Source organism: Oxyura jamaicensis, chromosome 1 (assembly GCF_011077185.1).
Source record: "Oxyura jamaicensis isolate SHBP4307 breed ruddy duck chromosome 1, BPBGC_Ojam_1.0, whole genome shotgun sequence".
Taxonomy (NCBI): Eukaryota; Metazoa; Chordata; class Aves; order Anseriformes; family Anatidae; genus Oxyura; species Oxyura jamaicensis.
In genome coordinates this window covers 20,918,340-20,939,167 of record NC_048893.1, presented here as the reverse complement: position 1 = coordinate 20,939,167, position 20,828 = coordinate 20,918,340, and the positions used below count along the sequence as shown (strand labels likewise).

The following is a 20,828-nucleotide window of genomic DNA, read 5'->3' as shown; positions in this document are numbered from 1 at the left end:
ACCATTTAAATAAATAATAATGCAGCATGCTGTTCCTGAGCAAGAACATCAATTACAGTGTACACAAAATCTGTACTTAACAGATAAAGAAGGACAAGTACATTGTTTTATTCTCATCACAATACTTAGTATCTGTATTTTGTTCTTGACTCCTGTGTTAGTCATTTCTCCTTCACTGTACCTACAGTTTTATGTTCTTCATTCAGTAGATTTTCACCAATACAGCCTTTTACATATACTAAGCAATTACCTTCTTTATCCTACCATTTGGCATTTAAATGTTGTAATTCCATTCTACAAATACAAACTAAAGCCAGGTTTAGAGAAATTAGCAAATTCGCCTCTGATCCAGGCTCTGAACCTGCAGCAGCCTGGTCTCAGCAGCTGTATTGCATCTTCTGTTAGCAGTGGTTCACCAGAATATTTTGTGTCTTTTCCGCTCCCTACCTCACATTTTTGAAGAGCACAACACTTGCTAAACTCTTACGTTTTGTCGTTCCATATTGCAAAGCAAACATTTGAGAATGGTCTACACCTGTTCCGTTTGGATTCTTCTTGCACCAATTCATCCAGCCCCAGTAACACACCTGGTTGGAAATCTCTTTAAGAAATTATCCAGTAAGAATGCTCCAGGGCTTTTTACTTCAGAGAGATTCTTGCCCCGTGGCCTGTGCTAGGAAGTGGGTTAAGCGGAAAACAATGTTGCTAGCATATATAAGAAAAAGAAAATGGGTCTGGCTTCTAATGCTTCTTTTCAGTAAGTTGGCTGTTTAAGAAAGGGTCTGACAGTATTTTGCATGTAAATCTTTTTCAGGTTTAATGTTTCTGAATTAAAGACAGCCCACCTGTGTTTACTTTGGTCGCTTGCTTTGGAGGCAGGTGGAAACAAAGCGTATACTTGGTGCTCGGCTGAGGCATTATAGAGGAAAATACTTGCAACACCTGGGAAGGAGGAATATGCAATTCTGTAGAGCTTTGCTGTAAAACTATTTCAACATCCCACCCAAGCTTAGCCTCTCGTTTCATAATGTGTATTGTTTTTCTGCACATTTTTTCTTTGATGGACTCTCTTTTGGCAGGGGGTGGTGGTGATACAGCTGTTAACTTCAGTATGCATTTGTCCTTTCTGCAAAGTACTTTGATACGCTTGCAACTTGGAAGGGCTTTTGTCATTTTTTTTCTTTGACAGAAAAGCCTCATATTGTTAAAGAATACAGAAGGCAAGCTGAAAATAAATGTCCTTGTGTAGGTGGAATGGGACTGGAGTTTTCAGCTCTTTCAATCTTGGGTCCCTTTTCTGCTGGAATGCCAGTTGGGTTCGTGTTCCTAGAGGTCTGAGGATGTGGGTGGCAGTCATGTTTCTTTATTTGTACGCTGTTTGAGAATGAAAGGATAGCTCTTGGGCTGTACAAACACCTTTTCAAGCTTCTTTTGCCATATTCGTAATAGCTACCTCCTCTAGTTCTCTCCTTTTGTCATCCCTATTTACTGTCTGTAGTTTTGTGTTCTTCTTTCAGCTTCACCATTTTCCCTTCTCCCCCCTCACCCATTTCCTCTTCAGTTTTTCTTTCCCTGCCAAGTCACTCCTCAGTTTCATTTTGCATGCTGCCTAGAATACTTCTTCCTGAGTCTTTTCTAATTCCCTTTTGATTAGATTTTTATTTTGTGTAGATATTACATACGCAGACAAGAATGCTTAGAATTTTGACAACTGTTGGATAGCTTCCTAGCTATCAAGGATTTATAAATGCTACCAAAAATTGTCTTTAGGATTATGCACAAAGCCCCTGTGTTCCAAGGCACTTTGCACATGTTAAACTGGATTCTTGAATCAAATATTGTTCAGGTAGAATGGTAATAACACTGTGAAGGGTGTGTCTGCTATGGTCTGAGTGCTTTTACGGCATGAGCACTGAATAATCTGGCAACAAATGGATAACAATAAGGAAAATGAGCAAGAATAAGATCCATTTCAGAAGGCTGTTAAACTGAAATGGAAAATTTTCTGAGCTAAGACTAACAAAGTTCCAATGCTGCTACCTACCAGCAGATAATAAAATGCAGTTAAATATATTGCTAAAGAAACATTGCAGCTCAATGCCAGTTTTCCAGTTTACAGAAAAAACTAACATTTACAAAAAGTACTATTTCACATAATCTCAGTAGTCTTGTATAGAGAGAAGTGTTTGGAAAATATATGAGTTCTCCCCAAAGTGTTAACATGACTTTTGGTTCTGTGACCACTCATAAAACCTTCAGCGGGGTGAGAACACCAACAAAACCATGCTCTTTCCCCAGAACTTTAACAAAAACTCAAAAGGGTGCAGTCTTTCTAATTCCTGTTTCTACATGCTGCATTCTTATGTGCAGAAATTTCTGGGTCTGCTAGTTATTTCCTTACTGTGTACAGTCATACCAGCAAAAATAGCCTATAGAACATTACTAGCATCTGCTCTGGAAAATCAGGAAGCTTCTATACAAAGACATTGAAATGATTTAGAATGTAAGTAATCATTGAGATATCTTTGATAAAGATGGCTATTGGTAGAAGATGCCAGCATTTTATCCATTTGTTGGGAGCCTAACTACTTATAGATAGGTTTCTTTATATATATATATACTTGTATCCTCTGTACAGCAGACAAACTTCCTCTTTTTGCATCTGGTTCCTCCCATCCAGATGCACTTCATGCACATCCATGACAGAAATAGAGTTTCACAGTTCTTTGTCTGCTGTAGTGGTTTTACAGCCTGTGTTCTGGGGAACATTTCTGTGCTCTCAGCCCCTTGTGGTCACCCCAGGAAATCCTGTGAAGCACTTCGGCAATTCCAAGGGGTGATGTTAAGACTTGCCTGTTCTGCAATAACAGACAGAAGAAACTGATCTACCCTACACTGCAAATGTAAAATACTGAATCTAGGGCTTTGGGCAGCCAGTGGACAGAAAGCTTTTCAGAAGAGGACTTGGGCAGGGCAGTTAGCTTTGTGCCCTTGTGGCAGCAGAGCCCTCTCACAGTCTTAGCTGTATGGGTACCATTATAGCTTGTAGGTAAAAGGAAGGGATTTTTTTCCTTCTGTTCAGGAAAAAGTTTTGGCTGCCTGGAGAAGACAAGACTTGGAGCACCTCTTACCAATGTTTATACATATCTGCTGGCAGGAGGTAAAGGAGACAGAGCTAGACTCTTCTCACTGGTACCTGGTGAAGGTACCACAAGGTGAAACACAGAGCATGAATGCCTATTTTGCTTCAGTCTTCACTGCTAAGATCAGCCCTCAGGAATCTCAGAGCCTGGAGACAAGAGAGGAAGTCCGGAGGAAGACTTTCCCTTGGTCAAAGAGGATCGGGTCAGAGATCATTTAAGCAAACTTGACATCCACAAATCCAAGGGCTCTGATGAATTGCACCCACAGGTGCTGAGGTAGCTGTCTGATGTTACTGTCAGGCCACTCTCCATCATCTTAGAAAGGTTGTGGAGAACAGGAGAGGTGCCTGAGGACTGGAAGAAAGCCAGTGTCATGCCAGTCTTCAAAAAGGGCAAGAAGGAGGACCCCAGCAGATACAGGCCAGTCAGCCTTACCTCCATCCCTGGAAAGGTGTTGGAACAGCTCATCCTGGAGTCATCTCCAAGCATGTGGAGGATAAGAAGGTGATCAGGAGTAGTCAGCATGGGTTCACCAAGAGGAAGTCGTGCTTAACCAATCTGATAGCCTTCTGTGATGGGCTGGATAGATGAGGGGAGAGTGGTGGATGTGATCTACCTGGACTTCAGCAAGACTTTTGACACTGTCTCACATAACGTCCTCATAGACAAGCTCAGGAAGTGTGGACTAGATGAGTGGACAGTGAGGTGTATTGATAATTGGCTGGATGGCAGAGCTCAGAGGGTTGTGCTCGGTGGTGGTCTAGTTGGAAGCCTGTAGCTAGCGGTGTCCCCCAGGGGTCAGTACTGGGTCCAGTGCTACTCAACTTATTCATCAGTGACCTGGACAATGGAACAAAGTGCACCCTCAGCAAGTTTGCTGATGACATGAGGAGTGGCTGATACCCCAGAGGGCTGTGCTGCCATTCAGAGGGACCTGAACAGGCTGGAGGGTTAGACTGAGAGGAACCTAATGAAGTTCAACAAAGGCAAGTGCAGGGTCCAGCACCTGGGGAGGAATACCCCAAACGCCGGTACAGGCTGGGGACTGACATGCTGGAATGCAACTCTACAGAGAGGGACCTGGGAGTCCTGGTGGACAACAGGCTGACCATGAGCCAGCAATGTGGCCTTGTGGCCAAGAAGGCCAATGGGATCCTGGGGTGCATTTGGAAGAGTGTTGCCAGCATGTCAGGGGAGGTGATCCTCCCCCTCTCCTCAGCCCCGGTGAGGCTTCCCCTGGAGTACTGTGTCCAGTTCTGGGGGATGTACAGTACAAGGGGGATGTAGAACTACTGGAGTGAGTTCAGAGGAGGGCTACTAAGATGAACAGAGGACTGGAGCACCTGTCGTACAAGGACAGGCTGAGAGAATCGGGCCTACTTAGCTTGGAAAATAAAAGACTGATGGGAGATCTCATTAATATATATATAAATATCTGAGAGGAGGGAGTCGAGAGGATGGAGCCAGTCTCTTTTTAGTTGTGCCCAGCATCAGGACAAGAGTCAATGGGCACAAACTGAAGCACAAACTGAAGCACAAACTGAAGTTCTGGCTGAATATGAGGGGGCACTTCTTTACTGTGAGGGTGACAGAGCACTAGCATAGGTTGCCCAGAGAGGTTGTGGAGTCTCCTTCTCTGGAAATATTCAAAACTCGCCTGGATGCCATCCTGTGCAATGTGCTCTAGGTGACCCTGCTTGGCAGCGGGGTTGGACTAGATGATCTTCAGAGGTCCCTTCCAACCTCAACCATTCTGTGATTCTGCAATACCAAAAATTACACTACAAAAATGAAAATGCTATTTTAATTATACGAACACTACAGCTAAAAAAATCTGTGCAGGGAAGTAAATTTCTTCTAATTTCAGATTTCTTTAGCATCATGAAAATGTACTCTCTTGCCCCTCCCCAGGCAACTTCTTAAAGTCAGAACCTAATTAACTAAAAAATGCTTTCTTTCTTTTTTTTTTTTTTTTACAGTATATTCACTCGTCAGGCATAATTCACAGGGTAAGTGGAAACAATATGAAATATGTTTATATTCTGACAATGTGACTGCAGTTTGTGTATAAGCATTTAAATTTATAGTGTTTGTGCCTTAGGTTTCTTGTTCAATGGAAACAAAAGGTGTTGTTGCTACATCAGTGCAAGTTGGGCACTTTAAGTTGGACATGGAAGCTATGCAATTTGCCAGAATAATGCAATAAATTGATATTTTCGTTTCTGTAGTGACTGTGATCATGAACTAATTTTACAGTTGCTTAAACTTTTTCCAAGCTCTCTCTGGATGATACTTGAACTTAGTTTCATTGCAGCTCTTTGCGCCTTTGTTTCTCTCCAAAGCTCCTCTGACCTTAAAGCATTTGGATGAAAAAGCTGGATGACTTAAAAAGTTCAGAGAGAAGATACCTCTAAAAGTCTCGTTTAGATTAGATCTTGTTCAGGTGGGTTGGAACTAGGTGATCTTTAAGGTCCCTTCCAACCCAAGCCACTCTATGATTCTCTGGCCTTGTCCTAATATGTGACAAACTAAAGGTTTGAAAAAGCTGAGGGAGAAATTATTTCTGATTTTTTCTTTCTGTTTATAACTGTGAATATATAAGCCACTGACACTGGAAGAACTTCTTAGTAATTGAGTCATTGCCCTTTGTTGCTAAACTTAGAAGTACAATTTTTGAACATCATTAGAATTCTCTCCAGTAGTTAAAGAGGCATAAGGGATTTTTTTTTCAATGTTATAGTCACTATTCAATGGACTTCTTTTGCTAGGAGAATCATTTTCTCACAGAAGACAGTACAGGCTCTTATGTAGAATCTTGTTTGATTTCATCAGTACTTGTTCTAGGTATAGCAGGGTATGTATGGAGTCTTTTAAAGTATACTTTCATATTCAATGTGTATAATCCAGAGATAGTGGAGGAAATTTATTTCACTTCATCTATGTATACATGAATCCTTAACTTTGTGGTGTCATTAAATGCAGCAAATTTATGTCCAAACCTGATGCACATTAAGATGAATGAGTCTTTTCATTGACAAGTATTTTCCTAGTTTCTGACTACAAAACAATCAAACAAAAAAGTTGATTTGTCTGGGGGGAGAACACAAGGGAAAAAACCTTACTTGTATTCAAGTTTGTGTGTTTGCTTCTGTTACTTGCTACATTTAATTTTCTAATTTAGATTTATGAGATTGTTTGTCTTGTTGCTGTTCTAAATAATTGTAGGAAAACCACTTAGCCTAAATGAAATAAATACTTTTAAAGTGTGCTTTATTCTATTTGCTGTAAAAGAAATAAATAACATCCATTTCAAATGTGATTACAGGATCTAAAGCCCGGAAACCTGGCAGTAAATGAAGACTGTGAACTGAAGGTAGGATATGTTTATTTGAAAAAAAGTAGCCAAATGTATCAGAAAAACACTACAGAAAACACTGAAGGCAACAGCTGTAGAAGTGCAAGCCAGTTTCACTGGTAGGTAAGGATTTCAGTCCACAAGCTCAGAGGAGTCATGGAGAAGGAAAGAGGATCAGATGACAGTGGTAAACAAAAGTGACTGGAGACTGATCCTTATAAATATTTTCCCATTTGTCTGACTGCAGTCTCCACAAGAATAATTATTTGAGAAATGAAGCCCTGAACACTGAAAAACTATTAGCCTCCTATTTGTATGTCCTTGACTGAAGTCAGTGTATGTTTCATACAAATGGCAGAGCTGATGATCACTTACTGAGATCCTTACAGAGCCAAGCACAAGGAGTGGCTGTACCACAAATCAGAAATGTTGTGCAGGGTGTCAGAGCTGACAACTTGGAGTCCAGGTAGGACACCCTGAGAAATGAGTACACAGAGTTAACAGGGAAGAGCTGAGAATTGATGCCAGGATGTACAGAGGATTGCCGGTAAGGAAGTAGTGCCACAGGCTTTATTTGTGGTGGTGTTGGAGTGATTGGTGGCTTCAGTCCTTCCAGCTAAGTGATAAGCAGTGTGAGAACAAACTGAACTTCTTTTGGTTTGGCGTTTATGTGGCAGTCCACACAGTAGTTGTGGGCCCGTGCAAGTGCATGGATGTAGCTGTAGTGGTCAGCCTTGTCGAGAAAGAATTGTGTACTGTGTTCAATTTTGGGCCCCTCGCTACAAGAAGGACAGCGAGGTGCTCAAGCGAGTCCAGAGAAGGGCTACGAAGCTGGTAAGGGGTCTGGAGAACAAGTCTTACAAGGAGCGGCTGAGGGAGCTGGGGTTGTTCAGTCTGGAAAAGAGAAGGCTCGGGGCGACCTTATTGACTCCACAGGTACCTTAAAGGAGGCTGTAGCGAAGTGGGACTTGGTCTATTCTCCCATGTGCCTGGTGACAGGACGAGGGGGAATGGGCTAAAGTTACACCAGGGGAGGTTTAGGTTGGGTATTAGGAAGAACCTATTTACTGAAAGGGTTGTTAGGCATTGGAATGGGCTGCCCAGGGAAGTGGTTGAGTCACCATCCCTGGAGGTCTTTAAAAGACGTTTAGATGTAGAGCTTAGGGATACAGTTTAGTGGAGGACTTGTTAGTGTTAGGTCAGAGGTTGGACTCAGTTATCTTGGAGGTCTCTTCCAACCTAGATGATTCTGTGATTCTGTGATGTCATGGTTACAGCTGTATAAGAGCTGTAATGGAGAACTATTTTTATGATAAGTTGCAGCTAATCACTTCAGAAAGGCATGAGAGGAATCGAATACTGCTCACTGTGAACAAGAACATCCTATTTCTTTGAAAGTGATTCCTTCTGCACTGTTAAAACTGACAGTATCAATTGCATGTAGACTACAGTGTATTTCATAGAAGGAACAAATCAGTTTTTATTTTTGCTCTTAATTGAAGTAGTAAGAAAAATAATCATTGAAGGGAGACAGTTACTCATTCATCTTCCTGTCGTTCAGCTATTAACTGTTTTGTTGGTATACTGCAGGACAGGTGCACTTTATGACATTTCTCCTATTACCTGGTTGCTGCTTATCTGTAGTGGGGGAAGTGTTGGCATAGACCATGCCTCCCTTTGGCATCCACCTTCCTGGGCTTCCATCCAGAGTACCTCTCCTGCCACTCCTGCCAAATCTTCCTTGGAAATGTTCTCAGTAAATTCCATCTGAATAATAATTCTTCTGCACGTTTGTCACCTCAAGTTTCCTTCTAAATCATTGAACTAAAATACTGAATCTGAACTGTTGTGATTTTATTACTCAGTTTCTTATCTGTACTGGAAATCTTCCAAACCCTATTTTTATAATAGGATATTTGTACTTCATAATTAATTATGCAGTATGCCCTGACCTAGCAAAAATGCATCTATTTAGCTGTGTAGAATGAGTTTGTTGGGAAAAAAAAAGCAAACTGTTCATTATCAAGTAGTACTATGTAGTGCTCAACATTACTCATTTTAGGAATATAGTTTATTCTCTCAAGTGTGGAGTTAAGGGCCTCAGACTGCTTCCAGTCCTGTTAATTCTGTTCTTGTATCTTAATAGATCATTATTAATTTTCTAGATTTTTTTTTCCACCTATTCTTCTTTTAGCTATAGCTGAGGTCTAATCTGAAAGTCTAAACAGGGCTTTTCAGTTGATTATGAAATCAAGCTATGTCTTCTATCCTGTGCTTGAATCATGACTGGCATATACATCCTCATAAAACAACAGTAAATTCGAATGGGGACTTTTGTGTCCTGATAGGTAAGTACACTTAGGTCTTATGACCAAGGCTTTCTCCCTAAAAAGATCAAGACTTTCTGAGATCAGTTCTGTTACGTGAGAATTCCAGTTCTGAATAAACACAAAAATCGAACTCTGCAAGTGGGAGACACAGAGGAAGATCAGAAGTTTTGAAGCAGTCCCATAATTAAATAAAATAAAAGTTGATGCAAGAGTGCATAAATGTTTTTTTTTAGCATCTAACATACAAATTATGTACTTGCAAGTAGCTGTTGTAATACAATTGCTTGCTCTTTAGAGTCTAAGGAGAACAGACCTGAATGTTCAGGGTCCTGTCTTTTCAGGATTTCTCTGTTTCAGACAAAAAGACATTGTCTTTCTGGCTTGTACATGGGCGAACTACGAGTGAGTCCCAGTGTGGTAAAAAAAAAAAAATAAATCTAGAAAAAACAGTTGTTCCCTCACTGCCCCCCCATCTGTACAATCAGATTATGAGATGCAATCCAGGTCTAAGACATTCTTTCATCATCACTGTATTTCCTTGCTTAACACGACTTATTTTTCTGTTACTTTGGGCATTTGTAAGCTTTTAGATAAACTGAGGCAAATAATTCTATACCAGAGCGTGATTTAATGAAATGGCAAGAGGATGTAGGATTAAGCTTTTGTTTTTATTTCCTGACTCTCAGGGCAAAATTATGCTGTCCCTGGTTTTATGGTAAGTTCTGGTGTCATATACAGAAGAAACGTGCTAATCTGTAGCTAGGAAATACTGGTCATCAAAAGGCAACTCCAACCTATAAATAGAAAGCAGAGTATAAAGTGTTGAGAAATGTGCGTAAAAATGCCAGGGCAAGGATTTAACTGTGATCTCTCCTACACTGAAACAGCTGGTCTGACTTTCACTGGGTGTGAGCATTCCAGGTGTAATACATAGGATGTGACCTCATCCTGTGAGCACACCTGAAAGCCAGTTGATGCACAAAACCATCCTGCCAGGGTTATCCAACCCTTTTTCCCGTGTCTGTGAGCTCTGCAGCTTCCCTTGCATCAGCTCCAGCAGCTGTGTGGCTGTAGGCAAGCTGGGACAGTTCACTGAATCCATAATTAGTTAATAAATAATCAGGTTTATTTTTCAGAGTTTCCTGGCTCCCTTGTCAGATTCTCTCACCTGCCACACAAGACTCAGAAAAGTGACAGTGGAGGGTGCCTTAGGGGAAATCACTGCCCTTTTTGTAGTCTTGAAGTTACAAATTATTTCTGTTAAGGTTACTGAAGGCAAGTTAGGAAAATGAAGTTCACTGAGTAGAAGGGGAACTTATTCTTGAGGGGCCATGGGGTATTTACTCTGTCTTTCATAACTCCTGCTTTGAAAATCTCTTTAGAAGTTCTAGCTGAAAACCTGGAGATCACGCAGAGCATGAGAGTTAACACTTTTATGTGAAACTTGTTGTTAAATGAAACCACATCGATATTACATTCTAGCAGGATACATTTGTTAATAAGCCTAATTAATATTTTAATGAAAATAAATCCAAAAGTTAATGCATAATGCACAAAAATTCTCGCTTCCATTTTCTGCCTTTATAAAAATACAGACCCAAATTCTGTCTTAGCTGTCCCGAACTCCAGATGTTACAAGCCTTAGTTGGAAGAAGGCCTAAAAAGCTGTGCCAGACTAGCCTTTTGACAGGCTTTTGACCTGCTACACAAGGCTTTGTTTTCTTCCACCCTTCTCCCTCCCTCCCAGTGTTACTGGGAAGAGTGTGTGGTATATGTGTAGGCTAATTTGAAAGCTGTACATGAAGGTGTGTATGTTGCAATTGCAAATATTTTGAGAGCAGTAAGTCTTCAGTACCCAAAGTTTTGAGGGGGAATTTTGGCTGCAATCAACTGTATTTTATTGGCAAGAGTAAAAACCTCTCCCTCCGCATCCTGTTCCTTTTTTTTTTAAGTTGCTAGGTAGGTTGTCAGTGGTAATGGGGAAGTTATGGAAATGATGCTTCAAGTGTGGCAATAAAGATAAGCCATGACCTTTTATACTCTTGATCTGGGAATGAAAATACAATTTTCCTTTCTGTTAGCACCAGGGAATGATGAAACTGTCATGTTGAATAGTGATATATTTGAAGATGTTTAATTACAGTGAGAGCATTACAAACACATCATTCTGCCATAGTAGTGCACAGGTGCTCCAAGTAAAAACTTCTGATGTGTCAATATATATATGAAGCCTGATACACATGGAAACAAACGGCCCTTCATGCAGAATGCTTATTTAAGTATCAGCAAAGGATGATCTATTTTACGTAGACTGTTCTCACCCAAGACACCCTGCTTCTTGTTAGTAGCATGAACTTGCTGATAAGCTGTGAACTGACTCATTCCAGGAGTGCTGCTCAGTGCTGGCCACATCTTTTGGCACCATCTTCTGATGGTCCACACAGGTGGGCCTTTATGTTAGCCACTTTTGTAGAGGCTGACAAAAAGCTGAGACGTTTATTTGTAATCTTGCTGCTGTGTACATTGCTATATCCAGAGGTAAGTATCAGAGAGTCTTAGAAACAAGCTAAATTGTACATAATTCTTTAAAAAATTGTACTAGCCTTGTGTTTCTTACAGAGGGTTGTTCTGTAGTTGTAGCAGTAGATTCGAACTGAGTGGGACTAAATAATGGTCACTCCCTACACTTTATCCAGACTTTCAATTTAACCTAGAGAAAGCTTTCCCTTGTATGAGTTACTCGTAAGATAAAGATAATGATACCTCCTTACTTCAGAATATTATTGGAACACACTCTTCGATAATTGCGCCACTTGGGATATCACAACAGTTGATACCATCTAGGCTGGGTACTTTTCTTTTAGCTCTAAGAACATACAATAGCCATTCCACAACTAGGAGTGAACGTGACCAGTATCTTTTGAATCATGAATTGAAGAATTTATTGTTTTCTCTACTGGTTTTACAGCTTTAAGTATTTCTATGGAAGTATCCAACAGGGAAAAAAATTGTAAAGCTCCTGGCTACTTCTGTCTTGATTCTTAAAATGAGAACAAGACACTTCAATGAGAAAAAGATGCAAAAATAACCCAATCTCTGCAGGAAGCTCCAAGTCTTTTATTTTCTGCATTTTAAAAATTGGTATGAAATAGCTAACTGGCTTATCTTGGATGTTCTTTGTGCTTCACTACAGATTCTGGATTTTGGATTGGCCAGGCATACAGACAGTGAGATGACAGGTTACGTGGTCACAAGGTGGTACAGAGCCCCAGAGGTCATACTTAACTGGATGCATTACACACAAACAGGTCAGCATCTCTTTGGAAAAGTCTTAATAGAGCTGAAGCATTCACTGAGTCAGGCAAGTCTGTGGTTCTGAAGTGAGTGAGAAATTGGAGGTGGACGTTACAATTTAATTATGAAAATCTTCCTTGTAGATAAATTGCAGACAATGATTTGGGGTTGTGGTTTTGGTTTGGTTTGTAGTTTTTTGGTTTGTTTTTTGTTTGTTTGTTTGTCTGGTTTTGTATATTTTCTAAGACTCACAGAAAGTTCCAACATGATTGGGAACAAGCCTGCTGTACAAACTCGTGTTCTGCACTGCCTCATCTTTCTGCAAAGATGTGCTGATTACAACTTGAACAGACAGGGAAATGGCAGAAGGGGAAATGGCAAAAGGAGGGAATTTAAGTAATGCTGGGATAACCATAGAAGTTTTTGAAAGCATGGAAAAAATACTTAGCACATGCATCTGCTTGTTAGTGAGAAACTGATTCTGCCTAATACCAGATTATCTTCTGTTTGCTAATCTGTCTGGTAGTTTTCCCTGTACTGTTTATCATATTCTGCAAGGCACTCATTTATATTGTAACAGGCTGTAAAGGTAAACATTACACTTCTTTAAAATATATTTTAAATTAAACTTTATCTACGTTTAGATGGACAAATGTTCAGTAATTTAATGGTACTGTTGATTTTTTTTTCAGTTGACATTTGGTCTGTGGGCTGTATAATGGCTGAAATGATAACAGGGAGGCCTCTGTTCAAGGGAAACGATCGTATCCTTCCTCAGTGAATTTAGGACACCAATGTAAGAAAATGATGAGAGGCACTGATGTGATACAGTGGGTCTGTTGAAAAACTGATGAGCATAAATCGAAAATGATATTATAATGGATAGTATCTTTTTATTTAATTAGTTGTTTGATATTTGTATGAATTTTGCACATCAGCAAATTAAAACTCATATTACTGAACTTCAATAGAGAGAGAGAGATCATCAGGTAAAAGGTTCAGTGATAATAGAAAAGGTAAATATTGATTATTTTTTTTTTAGTAATAGTTCCACACATCCAGAACACACAGATAAAGTTCTGGTGTAGCATATGGACTTACGTGCACATGTTAATGCATTTCCTGTTGTTTGAGATTTTTATCTTAAAATATTATGTAAGTAATACCTAGTACAGTATTTTAGATTTACAGAAAATTTGGTCATATCATTTTATTGCTGAGGAATTGAAAAAATAGTTAAGATTCAGCCACACTTCACCCTAGGTGATACTTTGTTGGCAATAGTAGTTGTGACAGACAATGGAAGACAGCATTGAGTACAGCAAGAATTTGTTTTGTTTTCCATTTTTGTATCTTTGACAGTTCAGCCTAATCATTTTGCACTGCTTGGAACCTTGTGGTGTTCCAGTCTATAAATTGCTTATCTACAAATACTTGATTGTAGAATCACAGAATTACAGTTGTATAATTTTGGTTATATATAAACTTAAGTATTGTGTGTAAGGTTAGGGCTTTATTACACGGATTGTATTATTCTTGTTTGGTGATGAAAAACATTGAAAAGGAAGACTGCACTCATAAAATTAAAAAAAAAAAAGAACTATGGAAGAGTAGAATGGATGAAATTATTTCAGCTGTAAACGTTTTAAGTATGCATTAGGTCTTAACAAGAAAATAGTAAAATGCACGACATAGAACAGCAGCTGACATAACCAGAGCATTTCTCAACTGATGCTAACCTTCGGCATTCTGGTACATGAATAAGGAAATGAGTCATAATTTTCAAGTTGTCCTGTAAATGTAGGAGTGGAAAGGCTAGTATTTTAGTTACATTGGATTGTGGATATTTCAGAACTGTTGGATGAAATTATGTGTCCTGTGTTATGAATAAAATTACCCTAGCATAATTATAATGGTGACCTTCAGGCATATGAATCAGTATTAGCTGTTGTCAGGGAAATACAGCTTTCAGTTCAGCTGTGGGTAGATGAATATTTAAAAAAATAAAAGTGATTTTTGTTTTAATATTCTGAGTAGGTTATCCTCCTAATTTGGTATGGTGGTGTGATATTTTTATTTATTGATTTATTTAATCAGCATGACCCACCATTTCCTTTTTCTTCAGGGGTTGGTGGAATCTGCACATGGTTTGAGCTCTGACCTAGCTTCTAGCATCTCACCTGCTACTCTTATTGGACTAGCAAATAGGTGCAAAGCTAGTCTCTACCCAATTAGCCTCTAAATATGATGTTTCTTCTTTAAAACAGCTAGTGTTGTTGCTGATCTGTTCTGTGCTGGTTTAGGACACAGAAGACAGAGTGTACTGATGCCTTATCCCAGTTACTGATCGCCAAAATATCAGCATGTGGAATCAAGCTAAGCAAGTGGGAAATGATGAGGGAGGGAATTAATTTTTTTCCTTTTGAACATGTTCAGTGTGGAAAAGAACTAACGAAGACTGGTTTCCTCTAATTTTTGTTTTGTTTAACATACCACCCAGTGTTCCCTGTGAATTTTCCCATCTCTGCAATTGCTTTAGTCCCTGTTAGTTACCTAAGTTTTAGGTAGAGTAGGGCAGTGCATACAATACATGTGTTGATTGTTCAGATACTCCAATACTTTTCAATTGCTTTTGACCGAAAATATATGGGAGGCCAGATGATGTTAGAAAAGTTTGCAGATGATTCAGTTGTGTGTTTTATAGTTTATTCTGGATGCTTTCAATGTCTGCCTTTTGGAAGAAAACTGGTGTGTTTTCATCTCATCGTTTGTAAATCTTCTGTTTAGTTGTTGCATTGTTATTTTTCTTTTATCCTCCAATAACAAAGAAACACAATTTTTGCAAGTTTTCCTATGGTGAAAGACTTTGTTCCTTATTTCTGGTATTCAGATCTGGACCAACTCACAGAAATAATGAAAATAATGGGTACACCAACTCAAGATTTTGTGCAAAAACTGCAAAGTCAAGATGTGAGTATTCTGCTTTGGCAGTTTGTTTTTCGTCTCTTAATTTTACTTAAGCCATTCTCAGTTCTTAAACTGGCTGAGATAATATGTGTTGACTGCTGAAGTGACCTATGATAGTACATATCTGCCTTACAATGCTTTTCACACCCTAAATAACTACTGAACATTAAGGGGAAACGGAAAATGATCAAGACACTGAAAAATCTATATATTTAAATACTTCAAAGTTTAAAGTGTGGAGCATATAAACAGTTGAACTGATGCATTACTTCCTTTACTGGAAAATGTACTGAAAATATGAACTTACTCAGAGGACCCAGTCATTCTGTAGGGGTCTCTGACTTCTTCTTTCCTATTCCTGTGTGGATGTCTCTCCAGAATCCTTAATCTCCTACTACAGAAACCTAAAATTAATCATTAGACTAACTATAATGTAAATACTAATGAATTACTGTAAAAGATACACTTCTAGAGAATATGATACTCTTTCAAATGACGCATACATATTTATTCTAATTAATGCATTAGATACTGAGCAGTAATTATGAAAACTTTACATATCATTTCTTAATCACAATTTTAAGGTGTGATTTTTTAAAAAAGTCTCTAAGTCTCTTTCAACAAGAAGATGAATATAATCACAGTTCATGACAAAAAATACTCCGTTTGTAAATGTGCTACCAAAGCATTAAGTTACCTACTAAGCACATTGCAAAGGAGGCAAAGTTCTAATTAAATATTCATGTTTCTTTTAAGGCAAAAAACTATATCAAAAGCCTCCCAAAAGTCCAGAAAAAAGATTTTGCATCTGTCCTGAAGTATGCGAATCCTTTGGGTAAGACAGTTTGTATGGATGTGCACAATTTATGTTGTTCTTGTGTTTGCATTGGAGGCAGCAGAAGTGTCAGTCATGCGATAGGTTACGTGGTGGTTCTCGTGCTGTTTTACCTCTTGCTTTCCATAATTCATAATTTCGATTCTAGTGGCTGAACTTCGTCAAGTTTAGAACCTGCCAGGAATCAGATTATTTGAGAGTCAAAAAATAAGTCTTTTGTGCTTTAGGCTCCAATCCAGGCTATGCTTAGTGATTTTACTGGAGCGGCTTTCCCAAGAGCCATGGGGATTTACATATATGTAATAAATTTTTCTGTGTATTATATTTAAAATATAATTCTGAAAGTTCATTTTGATCTACAATAGAAACACAGGCAAATAGAAAGCTGACATTTTAGTCATGGAATGAATACATCCTGAGAAACATCTGTGCATTCCTGCAAAGAACTGGCTTGTATTTGATGGATATAAACAGCTAGAAGAATGTACCAAGCGTGCATGACTGTGCCGTGACCTGAGGCAGCAAGAGCTCTGAAGTGGCTCTGCCCAAGCTTTATCCATTCCCCAATGACCTGAACACTCACGAAGCCAGGCTTTATTAACATATAAATTAGGATAATTGAGTCTTCTGTATTTAAGAAGTTAAAAGGATATATTCAGACACAGTAGGATTATAAAGGAGCTCTTACCATGACTAACTTGCTGGCCTTCTTAGCTGCAGCAAACTCTACCCATTTCCATTTAAAGAAATTTCTTCCTATCACCTCTTTGGCCTTCTGGCTGCTCCTTATGTAAAGAACAATTGCTCGTGGTCTGGGAGAGGTTAGAGAGGCTGGACTTGTATTGTTAGGTGGATTGTTGGACTTGGTGATCTTAAAGGTCTTTTCCAACAAAAAATGTTTCTGTGATTCTATGAATCTGCTATGTGGCAAGTGGGCATTGCAGTGTCCTGGCCCATGCTGCTGTCCCTCCTTTCAGGTGCTACACCCAACTCAGAAACATCCTTACAAGACTCTTACAGAGTATAATGTTCTATAGAGTGAACATCCAATGGTTCTGCTTTGTAAATCCGTCTATATGTTTAAAACATCCCCAGGACAACATTACTTTGTACAAGCTGGAATCAGTGGCATGATTTGAATGCAATGTTATTTGCTGTTCAATAGCTGTAAGCCTTTTGGAGAAGATGCTGGTGCTGGATGCAGAGAAGCGAGTCACAGCAGCTGAGGCTTTGATGCATCCTTACTTTGAACCAGTTCACGATCCTGAGGAAGAAATTGAAGCTGAGAAATACGATGACACGTTTGATAACATGGATCTACCGCTGGATGAGTGGAAGCGTGAGTTTAGTTTTATGATGTTTTCAAAACTGGATGGATAGAAAGGCCATCCAAAAATGGGAATGTTCTCCTTTCCAGCTGACTTTCTCTGTTTTTAAGGGAACAGATTAAGTAGGCAGCAGTAAGATAGAGAAACACTGTTGGTCTGCCAGTGTTTCCTTTTATCAAGTCCTCCAGAAACCATTGCCAAAGGTTTTCTTCTCTTCCTCCTAAGAATGGTTCCTCTCCTCTCTTTCTCCATGTGTCTTCCTTCCTATCTCCTGCAATGCAGGAAAGAAACCATTTCTGCAACATGCTCCTTACAGTGCATAGGACAGGGCAACAGATTCCTCAACTGTTGGCTCTATAGGACTGCGGCTGTTGCTGGCCTTAATTTTCAGTTAGATATGTTTTCTCTCCCCAAGAGAGCCTGTCTCAGCAGAGATTTAAGTCTGAATCTAGTTTTCATCTCACTTCAGAGATCTGTATTTTGGCTCTGAGATGAGGACTTGATTTATAGTTCTGCTGTGCTCCTAGGCATGGTAGTTTACTTTCTGGCCATATTGTCCACGGAGCTGTGATGTTGGTGTTCACACCCCTTGGAAAGCATCTACAAGACTTCAGTATTGGGCTACTTCTTCAAAACTGAAGTGGCAAAATAGTGGTAAAATGATCCCTGATTGTCTTACTTTTTGTACTCTTTCTCTCTTTTTTGCCTGAAGAGAGGTCTCTGTCTTCTTCACCTTGATCAGGACCTAACCATGCTGGGAGTTGCATCTTGCCTCATGTCTGTGCAGCTCCTTTTCTGACCAGACAGCAACGCTATGTTTCTTCTGTTGTTTTCCAGGTATTACCTATAAAGAGATACTGAACTTCAAACCACCACAAACATCAGAGTCAAAGGAGACAGCAGTGTAATTTTATGACCTGATCTTTTCAGAACTCCGAAGAAAGCAGGGAAGTTGTAAATGTTAGTGATATTTCAGGTGTATAAAACTTTTATAAATAAACTGGATGTAATCTGTTTCATCTCCACTGTAAGAAAGAGCAGTGTCTTTTACTCTGCATGTGGAAGCGGTGCCTCTGGGAGTAGCGTCTCTGAACTGTCCAGAAGATTATTTCTGCCCACAGCTTCTCCCTTCTGCATGAAAGGATTCAGACTCTGATAATTCTGTGCCATCCTTGAAAGAGCAGGTAGGGCCAATTCTTCAAATCAGACATGAGTACAAGTCAGCACTGTAAGCAAGCGGAGACACGGAGGATGTCAGTGATGTGCAGCGTCTGCTCTACAGCGCTATTGAACTATCTCGAATGTAAGAGGTATCAGTGTGACTTCCTCTGGAATATTTCACCTTGATGAGATGCCTGCAAAGGCCAATCAGCTTCTGTTTCCTCAGCTAGTGTAGTGGGTAGCAGAGACACAGCTTGAATGGAGGCCTATTTCCTTTGTTCTGCGTGAGTACAGAAGAGCCTGAGCTCCAACCAGGTCTGACAGATTTATGCAAGAGGCAAGAAGCAGACAAGTGTCAATGTCCCAGTTTGTTTAAAGTAACTGGTGTGGTAGGATGAGATTTCCCAAGTTCACTAGGTGAGCAGCCACTAGGTAAGCAATCATTTTCAAGAGCTGCAGTGTTTTTATCTCAATATGGTGGAGTCTCTCTGTATAATAGACTGGGGACCAAGGATTTCCAGGGAGAAACACTTTTTAAGACTTTCTGAAATTTTATAAGCTCTCTAGCATCTTAGTGTTAAAAAAATCATTGAAAAAGTTCATGTTCTCAGAGGACATACTGATTAGATAATCAGCAGTGCTGATCTTGGAAATACAGCTGCACGCAGGTGACATTGTAGAAAATAAAACGATAAAAATATGACACTGCAGCTATTCATGCTACCTGCAGCAAGCTGTTTTGTTCTTGGTGTGAAGAGGTGTTGCCAGGTGCAGAACAACAACTATTCTTTTTTTCAGACTTCTGAAATCATCTTATCTGGGGGGGAACCCTCAAAGCTTCTGCTGGAAGGTACCTTACCAGAAGGAATCAGATTCCTGATGACCTACAGGGGGATGCCAGATGCTTCATGAGCTTCTGTTACTGTCTGGCTTCGTTTATTGTCTTTTCCCAGGTGCTTAGTTCATGATAATCTCTCAGACATGGGAAAAATAAATTAGCAAACCTTTGGTGAATAATTTCTTTGTGAGATCACTTCTCTTTGTTAAAGGTAATCTCTTTAAAATTGACTGCTTGGATATGGATTATTCGCAATGCAATCTGCTGTTTGTTGTGTGTTGCTGCTAAATGGAATGGTTGTGAAAGAAGACAATTTACATTGTGGGTAATAACTGAAAAAGAACTAACAAATTACCTGTGGTTTGGGTGGGTGTTTTTTGGTTGGTTGGTTGGTTGTTTTTTTTGTTTGTTTGTTTTTTGTGTTGTTTTTTTTTCTTTAATACCCAGTTTAAACCAGACATTTAATCAAGGCATGGTTGCTCTGTTTCTTTCAATGAATGTTTAACTTAAACACCTGTAAATAATGATGTTTATGATTGTTTAAAAATTATTCACAATAAGCATTGATTAGTGGAGACAGGCACCTAGAGAGACTAAATGGTAACAGAAACATGAAATTATTGATGTACTTGTCAAGTTATTAAAAACTGTAGGTTCAGGAATGCATGAAAAAAAACAGTGAATGTAATTTGAAACAAAATATTTTTCCACCCTAGAGGTCACTGAGGAAGACACAGTTGGGTCATCCCCCATTTTGCACTACTGACCTTCTGCTTGGGCTACGCTACTGTGTTAAATAGGAACTTTTTCACTTAGTATGTGTTTTTTAAGATCATGCCCTGTGGTCCTCTTAAAAGTCATGGGATAAAAGTGCCCGTTGTAGGCACTTAGTGGGTTTTGATAGAGCCAGTCAAGGTCTGGAAAGAATGTCAAAACTTCTTTGAAAACGCTCCCTTTATAATTTACATGGAATTTCAGCATCCTAAGTTGTAGCAGAAGTCCTCAGTCTTGAGATAATGCATGTGGCTCAAATGTTACACTTCAAGAGCTTTTTTTCTCCATTGCAAACCTAGTTTGCTTTTTCTTCATAAATGTCAACACTTCAGTGGGCATTTTACACCACACACACACACACGAACTCTGGTGAAATCAAGCCTAAAACGTCCAGTGGCCGTGGGGAACTTTGCCTCTTTTAATCTGGACTTGGTACTGTAGAAGCAGCTAGCCCATGTGACAAAGACATGAGAAGATAATGTGAGGTTTCTGTCTATGTCTGGGGAATACAGAACTCCTAAAATAACTGCAGAGAAGACCTTGGTGCATGTGCCAGAAAAGACAGACGTACTGCTGTGCTGTCTAGTCAGTAAACAGTATGTAAGGAAAAATAACAAACATGGGAAGTTTGGTACATCTTGGCGTGATGGTTCTGTGAGGAGACCGGAATCTGGAGAAACTGCTCAAAATAGCAGAGAGATTATTAGTAAAATAGCTCATTACAAGAAATGTGAGGTGAAGGCAGAAACATGTTGCATGGGAGGCAGCTGCTGCTTCAAAGGGAGAGACAACATTTCCTAGGG

At 39.4% G+C, this 20,828-nt stretch overlaps 1 protein-coding gene across 1 annotated transcript in view; it reads left to right on the top strand.

The window, feature by feature from the left end:
• Positions 1 to 19,427, top strand: part of MAPK12 (mitogen-activated protein kinase 12) — a 36,645-nt gene extending 17,218 nt beyond the window's left edge. Inside the window, exons 5-12 of the mRNA XM_035309326.1 lie at positions 5,123 to 5,152; positions 6,469 to 6,516; positions 12,022 to 12,136; positions 12,815 to 12,886; positions 15,013 to 15,092; positions 15,846 to 15,924; positions 17,090 to 17,263; positions 18,090 to 19,427. Of these exons, the coding sequence (XP_035165217.1) occupies positions 5,123 to 5,152; positions 6,469 to 6,516; positions 12,022 to 12,136; positions 12,815 to 12,886; positions 15,013 to 15,092; positions 15,846 to 15,924; positions 17,090 to 17,263; positions 18,090 to 18,160 (669 nt within the window). The 3' untranslated portion in view covers positions 18,161 to 19,427. The remainder of the gene's footprint in view (positions 1 to 5,122; positions 5,153 to 6,468; positions 6,517 to 12,021; positions 12,137 to 12,814; positions 12,887 to 15,012; positions 15,093 to 15,845; positions 15,925 to 17,089; positions 17,264 to 18,089) is intronic.
• The last annotated feature ends 1,401 nt before the right edge of the window (positions 19,428 to 20,828 follow it).